The sequence below is a fragment of the Pseudorasbora parva genome, chromosome 15 (genome assembly GCF_024679245.1).
Source record: "Pseudorasbora parva isolate DD20220531a chromosome 15, ASM2467924v1, whole genome shotgun sequence".
In the NCBI taxonomy this organism is placed as follows: Eukaryota; Metazoa; Chordata; class Actinopteri; order Cypriniformes; family Gobionidae; genus Pseudorasbora; species Pseudorasbora parva.
The window spans coordinates 23309102-23329203 of record NC_090186.1 but is presented as its reverse complement, the minus strand read 5'-3'; the positions used below and the strand labels follow the sequence as shown (position 1 = coordinate 23329203).

The 20102-nt window shown below is 43.5% G+C and overlaps 1 protein-coding gene across 3 annotated transcripts in view; it reads left to right on the top strand.

Annotated features, from left to right (window-relative positions):
• traf3ip2a (TRAF3 interacting protein 2a) overlaps nucleotides 1-19587 on the top strand; it is a 181759-nt gene extending 162172 nt beyond the window's left edge. For all 3 annotated transcript variants that reach the window (XM_067417395.1, XM_067417397.1, XM_067417394.1), the window contains 2 exons: nucleotides 18020-18094; nucleotides 18703-19587. In XM_067417395.1, the coding sequence (XP_067273496.1) occupies nucleotides 18020-18094; nucleotides 18703-18849 (222 nt within the window). In that variant the 3' untranslated portion in view covers nucleotides 18850-19587. The remainder of the gene's footprint in view (nucleotides 1-18019; nucleotides 18095-18702) is intronic.
• Nucleotides 19588-20102: the final 515 nt, after the last annotated feature.

Below are 20102 nucleotides of genomic sequence, written 5' to 3'. Positions count from 1 at the left end.
TTCAGTAACGCACTGTTGCTGTGCAATACGTTATGGTTCAGATGTGGAAATCTGATCTTGGAAATATTTTCGCTGCTGAAATAGAACAAAAGCAATCAATAAAATGTAAGTGACTTGATGTTAATTCATTGTTTATGGAATTGTCAAATGAAATCAGTGTCACATTTTCTGTCGTGATGGTATTCAGGAAAACTACACTCGTTGGTCGTGTCATGTGATGTTTTTTAACTGTTATAAAATATAAAAACTAAACATTTTGAATTTTTAATATAGTATGTTACTGAGTTTCTTTGTGTGAGCGAGTTGTTTCCATTTCTCCTCGAGAGGCTGCGCGAGCCTCAACAGCGCAACCGTCAATTCATTAGCCTATAATGTACATTATATATTATTATCCGGGCAAGCCTTAATCTCGAGCCCTGAAACTGATCAGAAAATGTCACGAAAATGTATCGAAACATTGTAGAAATGTAGTGGAGTAGAAAATATAATAATTGCTGCAAAATGTAACGAAGTAAAAGTAAAAAGTATGCACTATTTATTTTACTTAAGTAAAGTACAGATACGTGAAAAATGTACTTAAGTAAAGTAACGAAGTATTTGTACTTCGTTACATTCCACCACTGAAGATTTCAGTCAGAAACAATATACTTTTTTTTTACTTCACTGGCAAATTATTTCACTTGTTTTAAGCAAAAACTAACTTGATTTGCATTTTATTTTCAACAAAACAAGAAAAAAATATCTTAAGTCATTTTAAGTATCTAGTAAATGCATATTGCTTTAAGAATGTTTAGGTATTTAGACTAAACAAGACAAAAATAGCAACATATGATATACAGGACTGAAAAATAAATTATAACAATCTTTTATTGCGCTAAAGTATTATAATATGAAAGACTTCGATAGGCAGCACAAAGCCCGCATGCGCTAATGCACATCCCTTGCGCAGAATGATGTGCTTGAAGCAACATGTAGTCATAGCATGCACACGTGCAGAGGCAACGCTTCCACTTCACAACACAACATTAAAAGCACAAAGGAAAGAAAAGCACAAAGGAAAGAGATATTGATGCATACTGAAGGCCTATTGTAGCCTATCTATGCAATAGTTTGTTGAGCCTTTTCTGTAAACTATTTTAAGTATAATAACAGGAATATTGAATCCTCATCATGTTGACTGTAATAACGTGACACCAGAGATGTATAGTAATCGTGAACCTAAAACCGTGATACAAACCGAACCATAAGCATTCTGTAACGTTACACCCCTAGCGTAACGTATGTGAGGGGGTGCCACAAAATTTTGAAAATTTTCAAAGGGTGCCATGACTGAAAAAAGGTTGGGAACTAATGTAATGGTAACTAATCAAAAATTTTTAATGTGTTACAAACAAATAATTTACTCAGAAGACCTCTTGAAATAAGAATATAAGTGTGCTAATATTTGTTTTTAGTAAGATTTAAACTTAATGAACTACAGTATTTTCAGGTTATTTATATGACAATGTGAAAAATTACCTAAAAAAATAATTTAGCCTAGTTTAGACTGGAGTGAGGTGAAAACAGGAAAAAAAAGGTGCAAAGCGAGTTGTTAATCATATTAAATTCTATATGGTAGAAAATTAGTCAGAATAAACTTTTTGGTAATGAAATATGATGTTCAAACTTTTGACTTCTTTCTTTAATAACAACATAACACAATACTTGTACTTTTACTTTCAGTACTTGAGTAGTCATTTTTTTAATAAACTACTTAAGTGTGGAGTTTAAAGAGGACTTCAACTTCTACTCAAGTACCTTTTTTGATAGAGCACTTGTACTTTTACTCAAGTCTTGGTCTCTAGTACTTTATACATCTCTGCATGACACCGCAGCAGAGGGAGGGAAGAGTTTTAATGATGTTGAATTTATAGACTTTAATATTCATCTGTACCTCACATTAAACTATGAAAAAGCTTACGATAACTGTGTGTAAAGGCTTGAACTTTCATGTACATATCCATGTCGTTTCACAATGCCATTATTAATAACACATCATTGTTTCAAAGGACCATGTCACCACTTTAGTTGAGGGGCCACAACCATGATAAAGTCATGAGAAGCTAATGCTTAGTAAATGATGACTACTGTATTATAATGTCAACTGAATTCATGTGCTATGTGCTGAGCCTGTGGCCAGTTTTGGCGGTATGACCATTTACCTGCAGGCTATTATAAAGAAGTTAAAATAAAAAATAATAAAAAACGAATTAAATTAATAAAAAACTTTAGTTAATCACATTAATTTATATACTGGTCTAGCCTGTGCATAAGGTAATGTGGATTTTTGTATATTCCTTTAATAATTCACACGTTCACACTTACATTAAACAACTAGAGTAAAGCAAATTAATTAGGTTAATTGTCTGAATGTGCTCCTCACGATAAATATAATAAAACAGTTTAAAATAGTCTTAGTTTTATTTATTTGTTTATTTTAATGGATCTCATTAGCTTGAAAGTCTATGCAATCAGCTAGTCTTCATGGGGTCCATTCTAAAATGTTACATTGCAACTACAGCAACAACATTAAATCATAGTAGGTAAAATATACACAAATTACATAAATACATTCAAACATACATAAATTCTGGTTTCGGTAGTAGTCTTACATGCATGAATTAGGCCAATTTTTAAACATAGAAAACATCATGATCATGTATAATAAACCATAATGTATGATGATTTACTCACCTTAGTTAATGTTTTAATTAAGGTGTTGTTCATCCATGTAGTCATGAATGAAAGACTTTGAATTCATTTTAGTTCCTGATGATTCATGAGATATTAATGAATGTAGTAATGCATATGTCATGCATGAATTCATGATAATTTATGTACCCTTACTGTAAAGTGTTACCCAAACCTTTGAAATACCCGTAATCAGGGATGTAGTGGAGGCTAAACGGACGTAAACACCGTTTACGCACCTCCCAAAATTCAGAAATAGCGTTTACCCACCTCCAAAGTGTGTTTATCCACCTCTAAATTGAGTTTATCCACCTCTAAATAGCCTACAGTTCCTAAGCCATTTTAAATTAAGCTTATGTCATTTTAGTTTCATTTTGTTCATTTTCATTGGTTGTTTGTTGTACAGTTAGACGAAGTCTTTCATATTGCGCTGCAACTGTCAAGTGAGAGTAGTGGGAAGTTCGGATCATTTTACTGACTCGGATCTTTGAGTCTCGTTCAGCAAAATGAACCAATCTTTTCTCTTTCCGTCTCTATTTGACTGACAGGAAAAACAAAAGACTCAGATCTCACCTGTCGATTCAGAATCAGAATGATCAGAACCCATATGTTGCGTAATGCGCATGCGCGGTCAACACAAAATGGACGAATAACTCTCTGAGACAACTCGGTAGTCCCGAGTCATATTAAAGATTCGTTCAAAATGAACGAATCATTCATGAACGACACACAACCAAAAATGGATATCCAGCAATTTTCAAAATTACATAATTATCCATTTGTAGTACATTTAATCAGCTTGTGACCCTTTTCCATCACTTTTCAAGTGGACAAAGAGGCACTCTGGACATTGTTGTGATATTAATTAATCACAGGCAGCTGGTTTAATGTAGAGAGCATGTCTAAACCCTGTAATAAAAATAAAAAAAGCTGTCATGATGCAGTGTATTTTGTGTTCAAATGGAAAAATTTTGGTTTTATTGTTTTTTTAGTTTAGCAAAATCGTCTGTTAATGTCGGCAGCCATTAGGCTATACACTTGTGGAAACTACAGTGCAACTTATATTGTCTTTCTTCTGTTAATTACAGAAACTAAGTTTTTTTTTAAATTAAAATATGTGGCACCAAATTCATCCTTCTGTCGTTAATCTGCACCTGCCTCATTAGCAATTGGCAAAAACTGTAATCGACAACCATTTTGATAATCAATTAGTCGGCTTGAGTAATTTTTTAAGACAAAAGTAAAATTCTTTGATTCCAGCTTGTTTAATGTGAATATGTTCTAGTGTGTTCTCTCATATGTGCTCATATTAGCCACCTCGTAAAATTAGTACGAATTGCCGTGAGATCGGGCTGCATACACCGGTAGGCAGTGGCCCGCCTTACGGTGACCACGATGCGGTCACCCAGAATTTATAGTTTACCCACCTCTTTTTTTACCACTACACCTCTGCCCGTAATATGGTGTTGTGAGCTTTAGTGAGAATACACATTTCTTTTTTTATTAATCGTAACCAGGGGTGCCCTTACAGCCCCCTAGCACAAAAAGTCCAAATGAGATGAAACACTATATTCTATAGTTCCGAAAATAGACAAAGGCATCCAGATATCACTGTAGCTGATACATGCAGATAGAGACATATTTACTGGAATAACACAAAGTCGAAAGCACACAATTGCTACTATATCTCTTTTTGTGCTGAGAAGCCCCTCCACTAGAGGTTGGGATAAAGCGTATTTATAGTGCAATATGCAACAACAGGTAAAACATGGTACTCTCTGTAAATTAAGAAATTAAGAATAAGATTTAAAACAAAAAGACTGTGTTGAGCTTTATACCAATAATCGGTTTTCTGTCAATTAGATTTCTGTCAAATGTATTGGCATTACTCATGTACAAGTACAATGAAACAAAATGTGTTTGGAGCAAGCCTCCGAGCCACTGCTATTTAATGTGCCGCCACACGCTCTCCAGAAAAAAATGCAGATTAAGCATACATACATACAAAACACATCTACATACTAACACAGCACACATGGTCACATGATGGGATTTTTTGTTTGGATTGGGTAAGGAGAGGAAGAGAGGAAAGGAGGAGGCAGATAGATGGAGGGGGGATGGGATGGGGGTGGGGTCTGTATGATTCGAGTAAGAGTCTGAGTTTGTGTTGTGAGAATGTTAGCCATAACTTAAGATGTTTACAGTTCAGATCTGTGGCTTGTCCTTGAAAGGAGGTAAGGCAGTGCACAGGGAATGATAGTAGACCCAGCTGACAAGCTGGCCTCCCAACCGAGAGAATTGGGGAGAAAGTGGGGTGTGAAGTGAAGCAAAATTTTAATCCAATAGCCCAAAGTGAGAAGACAGCATAGGTGCATAGTTGCATAGTTGGCCTGGATAGACCAAATGAAAGTGAGCCGTATTAATAAAATAGATATAGGAACTGCCACCATGACCAGATGTTTGTGTAGATAGTATACCCACCACATAACATGTTGTATTAGGAGTTAAATGATATGCTGCAAACTTACCTGATATTTGTTAAGGCACATATGTAATCTTAGTATTACCTGTTAAGGAAATAATACATAATATAATTGTTACTGATGTTTAGAATAGAGTCACGTTAGTCTGAGAAGCAAGATATTGGATGAGGTTACCTATGGTCAATGGAATTAGCAGATCACTTAGCTCTAATTGGGGTAGATATGGACATAACTGTGATTTTGGAGCATATGAAAACCACCACCACCAGTAGTTTGCATTAGAAATATACCTTTGAGATTATGAGAGTTGTAGATTGTGGAGCATGCTCAATCAGGCATCTGAAATTATATAGGATTAGAAGTGCTGAAGAAGACCATTTTGACCATCATGGAACCAACCACATTTGTTTACCATTGTAGCAGCACATGATCCTGGATAAATGTTCGGTATACTAGATGAGATGAGAAGATGTTATGGGAGACCCGTTGGAGAGTATGAAAAGTGAACAATAATTAGGGGTGCAGGCATGCTTTGAGATATTTTCTTTTACATCGTGAAGCCCACACAGACAAAACCACAGTAGACCACATGGAGACAAAAGCCACATGATCATGAAAGGCTATTGATTCTAACAAACAGGATTAATAAGTAGTAATGAATGAGAAATACATACCACCACCAGTATTTGCATGGAAATACTACTTATATGCTAGTTATTTTGAGTCTTGCTTGTAACTAGAATGCTGAGGATGACCATATAAACAGCACCTTGATTGAGGATGCAGACTCCACATTCAGCTGCATTCGTAACAGCACGATCCAAAACAATGGCCTATGCATAGAGAGTTGGACAACTGCAATTCTTTGCATCTGAAGTTAGGAGGATTATAATGTATATATGTCCTTACCCCAGGTGCCGTGGCCGCCGTGAACGGGGAGGGGAGTAGAGCGCAGTCTCGGGAGTCTTGTTGTGTGTGTGCGGGCAGTCGTCCGTGAGGGGATGCCTGCGTTACTTTCGTTTTGTTTATTTATTTAATTAAAATATTTGAATGTTTGTTGGTTCCCACCTCCTTCGTTCCTATCATTCCGATTTTGCCCACAATATGGCAGTCTGAAACAGACAATCACAATCCTAAATGATACCTTTGAACAAGCTAAAATTCTGATGTCTTTGATAGTTGGTTTGACACGCTCACCACAGCTGATGTTTGACTATTGTGAACCGATTCTTACCTGAAATAAATTCACTGAATGTGAAAGGCCGATGTAAAACTGTAGACAAGTTGTTGTGCATCCAAATTATATATTTTTAATGAACATTGCCATGTTCCTATTCATACAGTCTGAAAAACGTCTCGGTTATGTATGTAACCCTCGTTCCCTGAAGGAGGTAACAGAGACGTACGTCAGAACTGAACCGACGAATGGGATCTTACTTTAGAGACCAATCCTACTTCGAGCATCTAACAACGAGCCAATGAAATTTGGCATGCGATCCACGCATTCCACGCTCCGCCCCGCGGCGCGGGTATAAAACAGGAAGTGGAATGGTAGATCAGCGCTTTTCCTGCTGAGGAGCCGAGAGGTGACCGGACTCCCAGCGGAAGCACACCACCTGGCGACGGGACGTACGTCTCCGTTCCCTCCTTCAGGGAACGAGGGTTACATACGTAACCGAGACGTTCCCTTTCAGACTGTCACGTTTGACGTACGTCAGAACTGAACCGACGAATGGGATCCCTATGGAAAACGCCAGGATGCTGGCTCTTCCAGCGTCCTGCTTGAGCACACTACACCGTCTAGTATGGTACGGAAGTCAGGGCTCCAAGTAGGGAGTACAGTCACTGCTGTTTCTGCAAGACCCACTCAGAATGACTATTGGATAAAGCTGGGAAAGTGTGCCTACCTCGGAGAGAGGGTACGCTGTGGGGCCATGTCCTTCAGGGAAGGAGAGGTGGCGGAGTACACATAAGGACTAACCTGGCAGGGTAGTGCAACATATGGTAGTCTCTGGGGTGGTTCCAGCCTGATTGAAGGGGGGGAAAGAACACGCCCAGAGACGACAGAGCGGGCTCTGTCGAGGGAAAGACACGGTAGCTGGTACCGTGGAAGAATACACATATGGGGTTGCCGTGAGGGAACCGCTACATATGGAACCCAGCCTACAGCCACGTTTCACAAGCATACGGGTGCAGGCCTGGCGTCAGATGGTCCGCAACGTCTGACACCGAAGGGGTGACGGAGGAGCTCGACAGGGTTAGCCGGTTTCCCGGGGAACACAACTGGAGACAATAGACGCACGTATCCGGCCCAGAGGGCGGGAGTGGCGTTTCGCAAGCCGACACTAAGAACGGGCACTTAACGCTCCTGGCCACTGGGGCCGAGGATGCGGGAAGATACCGGCTCTACACGTAGGCTATAGAATCTAGCGAACGTGTTAGGTGTCGCCCAGCCCGCAGCTCTACATATGTCTGTCAGCGAGGCGCCTTGAGCCAGAACCCAGGAAGAAGCAACACTCCGCTATAAATTATTTTATTCCCGACCCGACTGATCCAGCTAAATTTAGATTTTGTTTCCAGAATCTATCTTTTAAATTTCCCTTACAGAAAGAGAGACACTAGGGATAGGAATTGTCCGTGCAATCATTTATTTTTCTTATAGCCAGGCTGTCAACACCGTAGCTAAAACAAATATCACAGAAAAATAGGCTAAATCAAATGTGACATCTGTCACTCAGAATTATAAGAAAAAATGCAAATGACGAAAACTGCTGACTTAGATGCTAAAATAAAGTTTTTTATATGATTGAATGAATGAATGAATGTTCACTGATGACGGTCACCTAAAGATCGATCCTCCAAAGGCTGAATGTGTGGCCGACAGAACAATTTAAATGGCTAGGCTATATTATTAGTTTATTATTATTTTTTATGCAAGTTATTTGTAAATTAAACAAAGAAACTACTGTCTATTATTCATTTTTGTTAAGTTCAAAGTAAACGTAGGCTAAATTAAAGAGAAGTGGTTGTTCTATAGCCACATTGTTTATTTTTGTAATGCACGTGATAATTTGTAGCTACATTAAACACAGTTATATATGTTTATACTTATATTTTCTTGTCATGTAATTTAAAATGTGTAAATGAAAATAAATTGGTCTACACATTAGCCTACAGCTTTGCGGGGCTGAATCGGTCGACGGCTGGTATCATGTCATAAAAAGTAGATGCATCTGAGATGATGAGTTGAATAAAAATGAGTAGGCCTACTAAAAAAAAAAAGTGGATGTATATATAGGCTAAATGTTTAAAATACATTGTAACAGTTACATTTAACATAAGAAATAAACTGTTATCTAATATTTGCAATTTGACAATATTTAACCGGCTACAGATTTACATGCTTATGGTCCGGTCTTATATAATTATATATTATAATTTGCCGGTTCGCCGCTTCAGGGCACCGCACTTGTTGCTCAAAGTACACCAGAAGCCAGCCTCGAGAGGCTGGTTCCCTTAGTAGATTTTCTAGACGAGTGGAAACGTCTATCGAATATATCTCATTGGGTCCTGCAGATTGTAGAAAAGGGGTACGCGATTCAATTATATATATATTTATATATATATATATAAATAATAAGTATTTTTTATACTTATTATATATGCTCCATTACTCTTTTTAAAATCTCCTCACGAACGTCCACTGTCAGTCACAACCTCCTAACCCATTAACGACGCTTGGTTCATTGTTGCCAAGTCTGTAATGAGGTTACATTTAGGCTACTGTTGCTTTGGGGTGTTTGTAACCTATAGTCCACAGGTTAAGTTGTCTTTACTTAAGCAATATTTCTTCCGCCCGCGCCCCACATTTTGGGATATTTTGGCCCATTCTGGCCGTGATTTCGATACTTTTGAATAACAATTGGAGGGGTTTTATTATTCAGACATGGCAACCCTGTCCCTCGGTTCGCCCTTCGTGCCGCTTTGTGCACTTTGTGGCCTGGCCTGGCCTTCGAAGTGCATGGCCTTCGAAGTGCACACCCTTCACTTTGGGACACAGCTAACATGGGGTAACCTGGAAAGGGTAGTTCTTACAAGAGGCCCTCTTGCTCCAGCCATCTTAGAGCAATGTATCTGCCTTCTACAACACGCGCTCTTATGATGCCACAATGGTCTTAGAAAATGTTTCATAAAAATCATAGTTCCCTTTATCGAGGGAACTCAACACTGCGTCATTGAGTGACGACACTCTGGGAACGCCCCCAGCGTGACAGCTCTGAAGTATGAATGAAATCAGCCACCAATCCGATTGGTTGCAACGTCATGACGTAGTAGGCGACGGCGTACGCGGAAGCTATAAGAAGGCGCCGCCCCAAACAACAGACAGTCTTTGCTCTTCAGCGAGGCGCTCTGTGTGAATATTGTTTGTCTATTTACTGTTGTCTGTCACCAGTCCTTATTATAAGCATGGCAAGCGAGCAGTTCAGAAGGTGTGTTCATCCGTGCCCGCGCTACATTACGGGCTCGGACACACACCAGCTGTGTGTGCAGTGTCTTGGGCGCAGCACGCTCAGGCGGCGCTTGAGGGTGCCGCCTGCAGCGAGTGTGAGAGGCTGCCGCTCCGGGTGCTGCGCTCACAGCTGGCCGTGTTCACTGAGAGCGGCCAGGCTCGCGAGCCCCGTGGATCTGGTCCCGCGTCTGTCGAGGCAGCGCGGCGGCGTAGATCCTGGGGCTCACAACTGGATCTCGCGACGGGAGGCGGGCATGCTGAGGCATCTTCCCAATCCTCGTCTGATGATTCAGACGCTCTTCCGCCTCGTGAGGAAGCCCGTGCTGCGGCTTCTTCCCACGAGGTCGATAACCCAGTGCTGATGCTGTCTGATTCCGAGGGGTCAGATCAGTTCAGCCTGGAGGCGGGCGGAGTGCAGGTGAATTCACCTCTTCACTCTCCCGCTCAAGAAGAGCTTGTGGATGTGCTGACACGTACTATGTGGCCAAACCCAACATCGACTGGCCACAGGAAGAGGTCGAAGTCCAGCCTGTGAGCAGGTTGGATGGACGCTTCTTCAAAAAGCGTGTTCAGCCGCCACGCAGGGGCTTGCCGTTTTTCTAACTCTTTTCTAACTCTGTTTTTCTAATTTGCTAACTCGTTGTGCAAATCCTGGGGAAAACCGTACTCGTCGCGCCTATCGACACCCCCAGTTCTCGACTTCGGGTGTGTTGTGGGCGCCGCTGAGGCTGGCTATGGGACGCTGCCTCGCGTCGAGGAGGCATTAGCGAGCTATCTGTCTCCCGAGGCAGCAGCGTCCCTGAAAGCCCCTGTCCTACCCACCAAGCCATGCAGGGACACGTCGTCCCTGGTGGGCAGGGCTTACCGAGTGGCCGGGAGAGCTGGTAGTTGTCTGCACACCATGGCGGTACTGCAGGCCTACCAAGCTGAGCTCCTCAAGGAGCTCGATGAGGGAGAAGGTCCGTCACCGGACGATATTACAGAGCTGCGGAAAGCTACCGACTTGTCTCTCCGCGTCACCAAAGAGACGGCCCGTGCTATCGGCCGCTCTATGGCTGGCATGGTGTGCGTAGAGAGACACCTCTGGTTGAACCTATCGGGGATGAAGGAGAAGGAGAAATCCTTTCTTCTGGATTCCCCGATAGCTCCTGTGGGTCTCTTCGGCGACGCAGTCAACAGCGTCGTCGAGAGATTCCAGGAGGTGAGGAAGCAGTCGGCGGCTTTCCGGCAGTACCTCCCTCGCCGCCAGGGGCCTCCTGTAGCCAGAAGGGAGGTCTCTGGTGGCCAGTCCTGGCCCTCCGCCAGCGCCCATAGGCAGGCACAGAAGGAGAGCGTCGCTTCCCGCGCCCCTCCCGAGGGAGCCTGGCAAAGGAGGCGACGTTCTCGCCAGAAGTCTTCTAAGCCGAAGGGCGACTTGAGGGAAGTCCTTCAGGCGAAGAAGGCTTCTGGCAAGCGGTCCTGGCTGCGGCAGGACCGCTCAGAGCTGGCCCTCCCGGGGGCGGACGACCGAGGTCGTTCCGAACCCGCAGCTCTGGGGAAATCGATGCTGCGTTCCCGCCGTTAACAACGCTTCGGGCCTCGTCGATTTCCCGTGTATGTGCGCCGTCCCAGCCGCCTCGAATTCAACTTGCGCCGGGGCAGCGAATGCGTGCGCACACCGAAAATCCTCCCCGACTAAGCTCTGCCGGGTGGCCGCTTCAGGGGGTCGGGCAGGAGGTTCGGTGGGTACCAGAGACCAGCCTCAAGAGGCTGGTTCCCCTAGTAGCATATATCTCCGCATGGTCATGCCTCCCGAATATTTCTGCTTGGGTCCTGAGTACAGTGGGAAGGGGGTACAGATTACAGTTCAGAGCTCCACCACCGAAGTTCAGCGGTGTGGTCTGGACCGTGGTCCCCCCGGCCCAGAGGCAGGTTATGGAACAAGAAGTGCAGTCTCTGCTGGTCAAGGAGGCGATAGAGAAGGTCCCTCCGCCAGACAGGGAGTCAGGCTTTTACAGCCGCTATTTCATTGTTCCCAAAAAGGGTGGAGGCTTACGTCCAATATTAGATCTGAGGCACTTGAATCGGTCTCTGAGGAGATTCAGGTTCAAGATGCTCACAATTCAAATGATCGTGGGCCTGATCCAGTTCGAGGACTGGTTCGTCACGATAGATCTAAAGGACGCATACTTTCATGTCTCCATCCTTCCTGCCCACAGGAAGTTCCTGAGGTTCGCTTTCGGGGGCAAAGCGTACCAATATCGGGTACTTCCTTTCGGTCTAGCTCTTTCCCCTCGCACCTTCACAAAGTGCATGGATGCGGCTCTGGCCCCGATGAGGCTTCAGGGCATCCGTGTACTGAATTATATCGATGACTGGCTCATTTTGGCACAGTCGCGCGAGATGGCGATTCGGCATCGAGATGTCATTTTAGCCCATCTCGGGTGCTTGGGGCTGAGACTAAACACGGCCAAGAGCGTGTTAACACCCGCCCAGAGGACCACGTTCCTCTGTGTAGTATGGGACTCAACCTCGATGCGAGCGAGCATGTCTCCCGCACGGGTGGGGTCCATACTGGCGGAGGTCTCAGGAATGAAGCTAGGCCACAGCCGCACTGTGAAGCAGTTTCAGAGACTGCTGGGACTCATGGCAGCAGCGTCCAACGTGATTCCGTTCGGCCTGCTATACATGAGGCCCCTCCAGTGGTGGCTAGGGACCAAGGGGTTCTCCTCGAGGGGAAAACCTTTCCGTATGATCAGGGTAACGCGCAGATGCCTTCGTTTCCTCGTCATATGGAGAAATCCGAGGTTCCTGTTCCAAGGGCCTGTGTTAGGAGCGTTATGTTGCAGGAAGATCCTTTCAACAGACGCCTCCCTCACGGGCTGGGGCGCGGTCATGGAAGGCCGGTTCATGAGGGGTCTGTGGGGACCCCAACATTCCTCCTGGCACATAAATTGCTTGGAAATGTTGGCGGTTTACAAAGCTTTGAGGAGCTTTCTCCCGGACCTTCACGGCCACCATGTCCTGATACGATCCGACAACACGTCAGTGGTATCGTATCTGAATCACCAGGGGGGTTTGAGGTCGCGCCCACTATGCAGGTTGGCGCATCAGATCCTCCTGTGGTCCCAGGGGAAACTGTCGTCTCTCAAAGCGATGTATGTCCCAGGGGACCAGAACCAGGGAGCGGACGTCCTGTCGAGGCAGGGGCTGAGGCCCGGGGAGTGGCGGCTCCACCCAGAGGTGGTGGAGGCCATGTGCGAGAGGTTCAGCCCGGTGGAAGTGGATCTGTTTGCATCCCTAGAAACGACCCACTGCCCGCTGTGGTTCGGCCTCAGGCCTCCGGCCCCGTTGGGGCTGGATGCCATGACACAGACGTGGCCGAGGCAGCGTCTGTACACATTTCCCCCGATCGTTCTGCTCCCGGGAGTTCTAGAGCGAGTCCGCCGGGAGGGCATCAGCCTCCTATTAGTGGCACCCCGGTGGCCGTCCCGAGCTTGGTTCTCCGACATTGTGGCACTTCTAGACGGAACCCCATGGCAGGTCCCTCTGAGGAGGGATCTGCTGTCTCAGGCAGGGGGAATGATATTCCACCCCAGGCCAGAGTTGTGGGACCTCTGGGTCTGGCCCTTGAGGGGGCACAGTACCTAGAGGAGGGTCTGCCACAAGAGGTTGTAGAGACCATTCTCAGCTCTAGGCTGAAGTGGAATGTCTTCACTAGCTGTTGTAGAGAAAGGGAGGTGAACCCAGTTGACTGCGCAGTCGCCTCAGTGCTGGAGTTCCTTCAAGACCGTTTCTCCGCCGGTTTGACCCCATCCACTCTAAAGGTGTATGTGGCTGCCACAGGGGCTTTCCACTCGCCTTTGGAAGGGGGCCCACTGGGCAGACACCACTTGGTTGTACAGTTTCTCCGTGGGGCTAGGAGACTGAGGCCTGCGGCTCATCCCAGAGTCCCAGCTTGGGACCTGGCAGTGGTTCTCGAAGGGCTTGCCGAGGCCCCCTTCGAACATTGGAGTCGGCTGAGGCGAGAAATCTGACCCTGAAGGTAGCTTTTCTCCTCGCTGTCACTTCTCTGAGGAGAGTGGGGGAACTCCAGGCCTTGGCGGTCACGCCAACCTGCTTGGAGTTTGCCCCAGGTGAAAGCTATCTTGCACCCCAGACCGGGCTACGTGCCCAAGGTCCCATCTACGGGGATGGGGTCAGTATTTCTTCAGGCTTTTCATCCTCCGCCTCACGCAACGGCAGAGGAAGCTAGGCTGCACCTGCTCTGCCCTGTTAGGGCATTGAGGGTCTATCTGGACAGGTCAGCTCTTTGGAGGAAGTCGGACCAGCTTTTGGTGTGCTTTGGCCTCCCTAAGAAAGGGTTGCCTGCGGCGAGACAGACTATCAGTAACTGGATCGTGCAGGCTATAGCCACGGCTTATCGGGTGCGCAATATGCCTTCACCCATGGCCGTGAGGGCTCACTTTACGAGGGGCTTGGCCTCCTCGGTGGCCCTCCTTTCAGGAGCCTCACTTATTGAGATTTGTGAGGCGGCGGGTTGGGCTAATCCACATACCTTTATAAGATTTTATAAGCTGGACCTCCCGGCTACGCCGGGTGCTAGAGTGCTTGCGTCCTGAGTGTGCCTGGTTCCCAGCTTCACACCAGGATGTGTGTGTTTCGGTGTGGCATAGTGGGTATTAACGTTCCCAGAGTGTCGTCACTCGACGACGCAGTGTTGAGTTCCCTCGATAAAGGGAACGTCTCGGGTTACTATTGTAACCCTTGTTCCCTGAGAGGGAACGAGACACTGCGTCTCGTCGCCACACCTACACGTAGAGCGCTCGCTTCATCGCAAAGGCAGTCTGTTGTTTGGGGCGGTGCCTTCTTATAGCTTCCGCGTACGGCGTCGCCTACTACGTCATGACGTTGCACCAATCGGATTGGTGGCTGATTTCATTCATACTTCAGAGCCGTCACACTGGGTGCGTTCCCAGAGTGTCGTCACTCGATGACGCAGTGTCTCGTTCCCTCTCAGGGAACAAGGGTTACAATAGTAACCCGAGACGTTTTGGACAAAGCCTCAGATTTGAAATAAAGCATGACCACACTTGTGGCTTCACTTTAGTTGTAGTTATAAGTCGTTATACTACATTCACATAATAGCTGTGTCCCAAAGTGAAGGGTGCGCACTTCGAAGGCCATGCACTTCAAAGGCCAGGCCAGGCCACGCCTTCAAAGTGCACGAAGTGCATGAAGCTGCACGAAGGGCGAACCGAGGAACAGGGTTGCCAGGTCTGAATAACAAAACCCCTCCAATTGTTATTCAAAAGTATCGGAATCACGGCCAGAATGGGCCAAAATATCCCAAAATGCGGGGCGTGGGCGGTAGAAATATTGCGTAAGTAAAGACAACTTAACCTGTGGACTATAGGCTACAAACACCCCAAAGCAACAGTAGCCTCAATGCAACCCCATTCCAGACTTGGCAACAATGAACCAATGGCCTAGCAGGTTGTGACAACTGACAGCGGACGTTCGTGAGAAGATTTTAATAAGAGAAATGGAGCATATATAATAATAATAATAATAATAATAATACTTATAGTTTTAACTATATATATATAGTTTTTTTTGTTTTGTTTTTTTTAGCTTTTTATTATTTTTTTGAGCTTTTTATGATTTTTTTGAGCTTTTTATTGGGTTTTGACATGCTTCAAAGCCTGCGACGATGGGAGACCGGACCATAGCATGTAAATCTAGCCGCTTAAATATTGTCAAATTGCCAATATTAGTTAACAGTTTATTTCTTATGTTAAATGTAACTGTTACAATATATTTTAAACATTTAGTCTAGGCCTATATATACGTCCATGTTTTGTTTTAAGTTGGCCTACTTATTTTTATTCAACTCATCATCATAGATGCATTGTCAACGTTTTATGACATGCCAGCCGTCGACCGATTCAGCCTCGCAAAGCTGCAGACAGTGGAAATATGCACTCATCCCAGAAGATGATGTCCCGCCAGAGTCTCTATTGTGCATTTTTCCCCATCCCGGTCCAGCTCCAGCTTCTTCCGCTCAGCGCAATGAAAGTGTAGAAAAGTGTTTTCTTCTGGTTTGGCTGATAAGTAAAATTTCTGTTGTTTCTGATGTTAAACTTAAGTTATATTATTGGTCTATAAATAGGCTATAGTTTTAAAAAGGGTAGGCTAATGTATAGACCAATTTATTTTCATTTACACATTTTAAATTACATGACAAGAAAATACTATGTATAAACATATATAAATGTGTTTAATGTAGCTACAAATTATAACGTGCATTACAAAAATAAACAATGTAGGCTAAGCTACAGAACAACCACTTCTCTTTAATTTAGCCTACATTTGAAGTGAACGAAAATGAACAATAGACAGTAGTTTCTTTGTTTAATTTACAAATAACTTGCATAAAAAATAATAATAAACTAATAATATAGCCTAGCCATTTAAATTGTTCTGTGTCGGCCACGCATTCAGCCTTAGGAGGATCGAACTTTGACCGTCGTCAGTGAACATTTATTCATTCATTCATATAAAAAACTTTATTAAGTCCGCAGTTTTCGTTTATTTACATTTTTTCTTATAATTCTGAGTGACAGATGTCACATTTGATTTAGCCTATTTTTCTGTGATATTTGTTTTAGCTACGGTGTTGACAGGCTATAGCCTAGGCTAGGCTACTATGCTGTAAAAAAAAAAAAAATGATTGCACGGACAATTCCTATCCCCAATGTCTCTCTTTCTGTAAGGGACATTTAAAAGATAGATTCTGGAAACAAAATCTAAATTTAGCTGGATCAGTCGGGTCGGGAATAAAATAATTTATTACACGGAGTGAATTTTACGCGCGAGCGAAATGGTGCGGTGTGAAATAGCGGGAGCAGGACGAAAATACAGCCCCGCGTAGATTTAATTTTGAAGGCTATTTAAAGAAAGTGTATGGAAAAAAAGAGGTGAAAGAAACAGCGAAAAGGGTGATAATGGACTGATTCATCTTCTTGAGATAATGGTTGCGAAATAAATAGCATTTAAAAATTGGGAAATTAAAGTTAATCTTGGTTGCTCAGGGCAGGGAACTGGGAACTGTGCGAATGCACTAAACGTTTTATTTACTTCAAGCGCTTGCGCTGTTGTGTTCAATAGGCTACACTTGAGTTACCGACCGCTATACCATCTTTAACTGGGAAATCTGATCGAGTGCCGCGGGAATGCGGACCAGTCAAATCCTGTAGTCACCAGTGTGCTAAGAATTCTGGGATAGGGAAGGCTGCGAAGTTGTGGGAAGGTTCCATCTGCTTTACCCTTCCTTTGCCTGAGAACCGAAGGGCGCATTTTGAAGTCGCTCATGAATTGCGGCAGCCTTCGTCGCACCGCTGTGACGCAATCGCACTTCAAATGTGGCCTTCAAAGGTGCAGCTCTCACTTTGGGGCAGCCTTCGTAGTGCCGCTGTGACGTAATCACACTTCAAATGCGGCCTTCAGAGGGTGCAGCCTTCACATTGGGACAGCCTTCGTAGTGCCGCTATGACATAATCGCACTTCAAATGCGGCCTTCGAAGTGCGTGCACTTCACTTTGGGACACAGCTAATATTTTTATACATGAAGAAAAATATTTTAAATATTTACATTTTTATGTTTATGTTTTAGCCTATATTAATAACTGTCTGAGTAATTCTGAGTATTCATGCTTTACCCTTCCTTTGCCTGAGAACCGAAGGGCGCATTTTGAAGTCGCTCATGAATTGCGGCAGCCTTCGTCGCACCGCTGTGACGCAATCGCACTTCAAATGTGGCCTTCAAAGGTGCAGCTCTCACTTTGGGACAGCCTTCGTAGTGCCGCTGTGACGTAATCACACTTCAAATGCGGCCTTCAGAGGGTGCAGCCTTCACATTGGGACAGCCTTTGTAGTGCCGCTATGACGTAATCGCACTTCAAATGCGGCCTTCGAAGTGCGTGCACTTCACTTTGGGACACAGCTAATATTTTTATACATGAAGAAAAATATTTTAAATATTTCCTTTTTTATGTTTATGTTTTAGCCTATATTAATAACTGTCTGAGTAATTCTGAGTATTCAGCTGTAAATTCTCAAGTGTCTGCTTTCTAAATAAATATATTGGTTATGTGTATATTCAGAATAATTTGTGAGCAGCTGTCTTTTTATTATGGGTATGTCCAAATGTTCCATTTGTCCAAATGACATAGGTTAAAGACTATTATCTGTGCCTATTAAATTGTCTTCCCCTCTGGGTTAGCTCTGCATTATTTTGATTGTTTCCTTTTTTCAGATCCAAAATGAATTCATTCTGCAGAGATGTCTGAACTTCAGATTGGTACCAGTGCTGTTTCCCAAAGCTAATCAAGTAAGTCTACAAAAAAAGTATGTTATATGGGCATGAGATGCAATACATCTTTAGAAAGCAAATAAATACATACACCGATCAAGCATAACAACATGATCACTGACAGGCGAAGTGAATAACTGATTATCTCTTTATTACAGCGCCTGTTAGTGGGTGAGTTATGTTAGGCAGCAACTGAACATTTTGCCCTCAAAGCTGGTGTGTTAGAAGCAGGAAAAATGGGTAAGCATAAGGATTTGAGTGAGTTTGACCAGGGCGAAATTGTGATGGCTAGATAACTGGATCAGAGCATCTCCAAAACTGCAGCTCTTGTAGGGTCTGCAGTCTGCAGTGGTCAGTATTTATCAAAAGTGGTCCAAGGAAGGAATCAGGATGGACTATGGGAAGAAGGCAAGCATTTAAGTACTTAAAGGATCTGCTGTTGATGCCAGATACCATAGTACACCTTCAGGGGTCTAGTGAAGTCCATGCCCCGACGAGTCAGGGCTGTTTTGGCAGAAAAGAGGGGAACAACACAATAACAGGGAGTTGGTCATAGTGTTATGCTTGATCGGTGTACATACATACATAAAAACTATGAAGTTTAAAATCAGTTGCTTTTTCTGCAGAGTCATGTTCCGCTGTGGCTGCATAGCACTCGTCTGTACCGGTGGCCTGAGGATGCTAAGGACTTGTTACTGCGTTTACTTAGAGAGGAAAAATACATTGTCCCTCCACTGGGCAAAGAGCTGATGCTCACTATCAAACCCCTATAAGAGTTTATCTCATTACAGCATGTCCAAATCATGTTTCACCCCAAAAAGGAAAAACTTAATTGAACCTTATTCTCAATAGTGATTCTCATTACTGCAGTGTAATTTTACTGGATCTACTGGTGTTTCACAGTGGTTCCTAAACTTTTTCCTAAACGCGTATGTGCACCTTCATAAAGATACCCTCAGATATGACCATTAATACTTCAATTGTCATTAATACAGTACTACAACTAATCAACTTCAATGGGCTTCTCTTTGTGTTTGTGAAGTCTCTTATGAGTGGCGCATCTGAACTTATTCAGCTTCATACTGTCAGAAGCTAATATTTTGAGGTACACATCAGACTGATCTCTCTTCATTACCTACTGTTGTATTTTTAGTTTAATGGTGAGATGTGCCTTGTTAAATTTGTTGACACTGGACATTGGTTATCATATATGGCTTTTATATATTGGACACAGCAATGCGAATGTTGCAAATAAAATTGTCCTTTTTGAAAGAGCTCTAGGTGCATGTCAAAAATACAACAGGGTGTCAGTTTACTGAATTTGTCGTATCGCTCCACATCTAGTGTAGACAGCATCACTAATTATAATGGGTTGTATTTTTTGTGTGTGTCTGATATAGACATTTATTTGTCAATCTCTCAATTATCATTGAGTTGCAATGAATTGCATTTATGAGCCATACAAGTCTAATATATACAGACATGGACAAAATTGTTGGTAACCTTTGTAAATATGGGGGGGGGGGGGGCTGTGAAAATAAATGCATTGTTAATCTTTTGTTTCAACATTTGTTTCATCATTCAACATTAGAGTATAATGGAAAGCTATCAAATTTTGTTAACATTTATTAGGCATTAAGAAAACTATAACAACTATTAATTCAAGTGAATTTTCCTCACATTTGTAAACCTACAATAAATGTCATATTTACCTGTGCCCTTCCTACCTGTCTAACCAGTAGGAAATATATAGAAATTGAATCGTTATCAAACAGTCTGCATTGCATAAATTATCAATTAAATAAAGATTAATCCTTTAGGCTGATTTATATTTCTGTGTCAGACACACACACAAAGAGAACTACAAGAAACAGATAAGATACTGATTTTAATTAGTTTAGCCTTTAGGTTAGATACACACATTTGCTTATATAGGGTTCCCTAGACACGCAGCTCGATCTCACGAAAACTGTAGCCTACAGTGCAGTAGGTTACAGGTTTCATGTTTCTACTGGCTACAGTTTAC